This window comes from Anoplophora glabripennis, unplaced genomic scaffold (genome assembly GCF_000390285.2).
Source record: "Anoplophora glabripennis isolate ALB-LARVAE unplaced genomic scaffold, Agla_2.0 scaffold844, whole genome shotgun sequence".
Lineage (NCBI taxonomy): Eukaryota > Metazoa > Arthropoda > Insecta > Coleoptera > Cerambycidae > Anoplophora > Anoplophora glabripennis.
The window spans coordinates 45,719-51,076 of NW_019416983.1; the positions used below are offsets into that span (position 1 = coordinate 45,719).

The following is a 5,358-nucleotide window of genomic DNA, read 5'->3' on the forward strand; positions in this document are numbered from 1 at the left end:
AACTTCCTGTATAAAATGTGACTATTTTTTACTAACATTAAACTAAAATCTTTAACAAAGTAATTATCAAAAACATAAACCTTACTTATAGGTTAATATTAACAAGATCACGTCATAAATTCCTTGAAAACTAGTTTCTTTCTACGAACACCAAATTCTTCTCATAAAGCTAATATTTTTTATTATCTATTTAGTTTAATTACAGTCCGGAATGACATATTTTCATGATTTATATAATTCAAAGTAACTTACATTATTTATTTTAAAATTTTTAACACATTACAAAAATGACATGATTGATTTATAATTCAAACTGCCGCTTTTTATCACCCCTCTCTACATATGGGACATATGGAACACTAGCGCCCTCTTATTTTTGTACGATTTTTGTTTACATGGAGTTCGGGCTCCTTGTATAGCCTCCATGAGTTTAACATTGGTCACAAAAGCAAAAATTTATTTGTGGTGAATTAAACACAGTCAGAAGTGAACAAGGTATGTAGATCAAGTCTTATTTGGGTTGGACTATAGCTCTTGGGTACCTGGCATACCTCCGTCAAAAATTAACTATTCAAAAATGATGAGAAACAGCTGCGACGAGGTGAAAATGCCTACACAAGTAGACATGTAAAAAAAATGTTTTTTCATAGAGAGGTGCAGCCAGTGTTACCAGATCTCCTGTTTTAACAGGAGATCTCCTGTTTTCACTCTCACTCTCCTGTTCTACNATTTAACATTTTCTTGTAAGTCTAAAAATAAGGAAGTTAAATAAGGGTGACAATTATAACCAATCAGTCTATAATTTGTTTATTGACTACATGTTCATTAAGCATTAATTGACGATGATGCTAATGCACGTCGAGAGAACAGCACCTCAATCATATTTTTAATACCTTAATCTAATCTGTAACATGTAATACACTGTATTATACCTATGTTTCCTGAAAAAGATTGATTTAATTAACAATAACAAATAATTATTTACTGTTGAAAGTTAATACTTTACTACAACTCAAACTTGCACTTGCACTTGCACCATTCAAATTGATAAACCCCGCCCTTTCGGGAAAATAATTTTTCCATTACAATCCCACGTACGGGATTTTATCCACTTCCTTTTTTTTAATAAAAAATGTGTTCAGAGGTAGGTAGTTTTTTTTATGGATATCAACACAACGAAAAATTTAAAGTTGCATAATAAATCTCTATTGCAAGAATTAATCAAAGATTGGTTTAGTAAAATTATTTACTTGTAATATTTTTTTATTCACCCTGAAAGCTAATACAATATAGAAAACACTGAAACTCTATAATCATTTCCACTCTTTTTTTTTTTCAAAATATGTACTGAAATTTGAAATTTTTTCAACAAACATTTCAAAAAGTTACAGTATCAAAATTATTTCTTATTTTAAGTAGGAAGGCTATACGCTTATTTAGTGAAAACGTCATCACCGCCATTTTGTTGGGTTAGGTTACGACACTGGATGCAAACAATTATTGGATGTCATTAGTTTAACATTCGCCACAAAAGCAAAAATTTATATGAGGTGAATTAATACACAATCAGAAGTGAAAAAGGTATGTAGATCACGTCTTATGTAACATATAAATATAGTAACACACTTGTACCCACCCTATACCATTAAATCTTACTATAACGTGCAATAACCTTACTTTTTGCTAATATATTTATTGTTTTTTAGAGAAAGATGACTACAAATCATGCCATTAAGTTTTTTGCAATAGCAAAGCTATTCAAAAATGATGAGAAACAGCTGCGACGAGGTGAAAATGCCTACACAAGTGGACATGTAAAAAAAATGTTTTTTCATAGAGAGGTGCAGCCAGCCATTATTAAGGGCAGTGTTCAGGCCAGCATGAAAAAGCGAACATATACTGTAGAGGTAATAAATATTTCTTCATCTAAATGAAAGGGTGACTGTAACAAGTGTTTTTTCTTTAGGTTTCTATTGATTTGAAAGAGCAAGTGGTAATTTCAAACTCATGTACTTGTCCCCGTGGACAAGTTGTGTGCCATCACTTGGCTGCCTTATTATATTACGCCCACTACAATATTAGTTCAACTGATATTCAACGACAGTGGGGTACCACAGCTGCAAATTTAAATGCCGAAGTTCCTGTTCATACCATCGAAGAGTTATATGATTGTAAACAACAGTATGTTGCAGTTTGCAATAAAATTACAACATCAGAAATTGAAGATTTCAGACAAATATTAGGTCAAACAAATGTGGGATTTTCATGGCTTCTTAAACCTGAAGCTAATGAAGCAGTGCATAAGTTGGTACCATCAATAGACGATATAGTGTTCTCTGAGGAATACTTCCAGGCTGAACACAAAGAAGCATATTTTTTAGAAAAATGTTTTATGCCAGCTGAAAAAATTCAAGAAATCGCTTCTTTGACGGTAGGACAACATATGAATGAAAATTGGCTTATAACCCGAAAAAGCAGATTAACTGCAAGTAAATTTGGTTTAGTTTTAAAAGCCTGCAAGCGAAATAAATATCCTCCTTCGTTGTTGAAGGCCCTTTTAGAGGGATATAGTATGGATCGTGTCCTAGCAGTTCAGTGGGGTAAAGATAATGAACAGACGGCCATACAAAAGTTCATGGAAGAGACAAACTTCTCAGTTATAGCCACAGGTTTATGCTTACATGAATGTGGATTTATGGGGGCATCTCCAGATGGGCTTGTTGGTGAGGACTCTATAATAGAAGTGAAATGCCCTTATAAATTTAGGAATATATCAATAAATGAAGGTGTGAAAAATAAAAACTATCTGTTCCACTATGAAAATGGAGAGATTTTAATAGACCGAGACCATAATTATTACCACCAGATACAGGGACAACTTTATATTACTAAACGTAAACAGTGCTATTTTTTTGTTTGGACACCTATAGAATGTGAATGTGTAATTATAGAGAGGGACGAGGATTGGCTTGCTAATATAGACATTTTGAAAAACTTTTATTTAAAACATTTTTTGTCAACTCTGTTGAAATAAATGAATAAAAAAATAAATACATCGTATTACTTATATACTTTTATTGAATCATATAATTTGCATTGTGCAGTGTAGTAGTGCAAAAACATTTATATACAGCACTAATTAACTATTCAATATTGCTATTTATAAATTTATTCAAAACGTAGTAAGTATAATTATATGAACAGTTAATTTTGAGTTAAGACTACTTATTACTTTTCATAAAATTCTGCAACTTCCTTTATTAAAGGATATTGTAAATTTGTCAAAGAGCCTACAGTCTGAAAAATAACTGAGCTATAACTGAATAGTCTGTCTGGTATAAAGCTCAATATCTTGTAGCTTTTCATTCGACAGATGGCTCTTTCCACATGAATTCGAGCTTTAGCGATGCATTGAGTTCGACGTACTTGTTCTGGCGTAAACTGTGGTGTACACAAAAAAGGCGGCACATTAAGGTTTACATCTACAGGCAACAACTCGCTTATTAAGAAGCCTTTATCAGCCAATATGAGGTCTCCTGGCTCAAATTTATTTAGGATTCCACAGTGTTTTACGATGGCTTTGTCTGATGTTGAACCTGGATAAAGACTGCTTACATACGTCACTACACCATTTGGGGCAACTCCAACTAAACCTTTAAAGGTATTTCTATGTTTATACGAGCTGTATGTAAGCCTAAAATAAAACAGATTAATAAAAAAATCAAAAGTTGGTTTCTGATAATATACTTCTGGACTTTCATGGACTGCCTCGGTACGGCACAGAAAATTTCAGTTGCTTCTAAAATTATCCGACAATTGGTAAAAGTGCTAGCACAATTGGGTAAGCAGGACCTACTCTTTCTTCGTGAAGGTATATCTTTCATTAGCTCTTTGAATAAAATTTCATGAAGTACATGTATAAATGTCACTACCACATTTGTCATGGTCGTTTCTGAAACCTGAAATCTATATGACAAATCGGTGTAGGGAAAATTTTGTCTTAATTTCATTAGAGTCACTAATAACTGATCAATTTTACTTAATTTCTGTACTTTCCACTTCAAATAATAATTTATTTCTACATTATCTATCAATTTGTACAGAGCTTGAGATATGTTGTCTTGGTAATCCTGTGTATTCCAAGATCAATTTATCTGATTCGCAGATTTGTTCGTAGGTCATACAAAACTTTAGGGTCTTTATGATTTCAACCTTTCTTTCAGCTTCTAATTTTGCCAAATATATTTCTGCTTCGTACATAGCAGTAGATGGCATTGTTCGACTGGTTTGCAATGTTGAAGCTATAGGATCATTACTGGATGAAGGACTCTCTACTTCTAATATCGGTACATCTTTAGAAGTGCCTGGCATACTAAAACTTCATAAATTAGACACATATTATATTTGATATGGAAACTCAACTACCTTGGCAGGTGTTGTTCACTAGGAGGTGGTGAATTCTCCGACTCGATTGCAGAAGTACTTGGCTCACTGGAATTCATCAAAACAAGTAGTTTTTTATTCTTAACTAATTATATGAAATATCAGATGTAATAGTAGACAGTTACCTTTCTGTATCAAGTAGTATTACTCGCTTTCTGGCTTTTCTTTTTTCAGGACTAAGGTAATGTTTATTAAAAAACTTTTCTTTATTGTGAGCAAAAATCTCTGGGCCATTTTCTTTCTTACCGTCACGAAAATGACAAGAACATATGCGAGCTCCTGTACCAGGTTTGCTATCACCACCACGCCTAAAACAATTAATGTTAAAACAATTACCTACCTTCTTTCAATAGTAACTATAATATATGTGTATTGACATGATAACTAAATAAATGTAAACATATTTCTGTTCTTACCTGATAAGTGTTATCCAACGCTTATATTCCTTTTTATCAATAGGAAATCGAAAAAACGAACATGTTTCTCTTAGACTACTGTGATTACAACCAGGAGCCCAACAAGTTATAGCCATATTTTTTCTTCTTATTTCTGTTTAATTATATTTAATCCGCTTTCTGAAAGTGACATTATCTAGTAAAAATATGTAAATGAATTTAATGGTAAATTCTCCTGGAGCAAGCAAGATACTAAAGTATTATAAATCAAATAAGACTTGATCTACATACCTTGTTCACTTCTGATTGTGTTTAATTCACCACAAATAAATTTTTGCTTTTGTGACCAATGTTAAACTAATGACATCCAATAATTGTTTTTGTTTGCATCCAGTGCCTTAACCTACCCTAACAAAATGGCGGTGATGACGCGCACTAAATGAGCGTATATGCCTACAAAATAAATACGTTTTGTTACAAGGAATAATAATGTAACAAATGAAACAACCTTAAAATATTC

General features: G+C 32.4%; 2 protein-coding genes across 2 annotated transcripts; one reads left to right on the forward strand and one right to left on the reverse strand.

Moving 5' to 3' along the window:
• Positions 1–1,379: 1,379 nt before the first annotated feature.
• LOC108912481 lies at positions 1,380–3,068 on the forward strand. Its single transcript, XM_018717712.2, has 3 exons — positions 1,380–1,581; positions 1,707–1,907; positions 1,967–3,068. The coding sequence occupies exons 2-3, from the start codon at positions 1,713–1,715 to the stop codon at positions 3,032–3,034; spliced, it is 1,263 nt and encodes a 420-aa protein (XP_018573228.1). The 5' UTR covers positions 1,380–1,581; positions 1,707–1,712; the 3' UTR covers positions 3,035–3,068.
• A 49-nt stretch (positions 3,069–3,117) lies between these two features.
• LOC108912482 lies at positions 3,118–4,975 on the reverse strand. The gene is made up of 5 exons (XM_018717713.2): positions 4,860–4,975; positions 4,569–4,751; positions 4,426–4,491; positions 3,748–4,372; positions 3,118–3,694 (listed from the first exon to the last, which is right to left on the reverse strand). The coding sequence occupies exons 1-4, from the start codon at positions 4,973–4,975 to the stop codon at positions 4,084–4,086; spliced, it is 654 nt and encodes a 217-aa protein (XP_018573229.2). The 3' UTR covers positions 3,118–3,694; positions 3,748–4,083.
• Positions 4,976–5,358: the final 383 nt, after the last annotated feature.

Coding starts and splice junctions, on each gene's coding strand:
- LOC108912481 (XM_018717712.2), top strand. CDS start 1,713: ATGACTACAAATCATGCCATTAAGTTTTTTGCAATAGCAAAGCTATTC. Junction 1,908..1,966: donor AGCGAACATATACTGTAGAG/GTAATAAATATT, acceptor TTTTTTCTTTAG/GTTTCTATTGATTTGAAAGA.
- LOC108912482 (XM_018717713.2), bottom strand. CDS start 4,975: ATGGCTATAACTTGTTGGGCTCCTGGTTGTAATCACAGTAGTCTAAGA. Junction 4,752..4,859: donor CGTTGGATAACACTTATCAG/GTAAGAACAGAA, acceptor TAATTGTTTTAG/GCGTGGTGGTGATAGCAAAC. Junction 4,373..4,425: donor AGTGAACAACACCTGCCAAG/GTAGTTGAGTTT, acceptor ATGAAGTTTTAG/TATGCCAGGCACTTCTAAAG.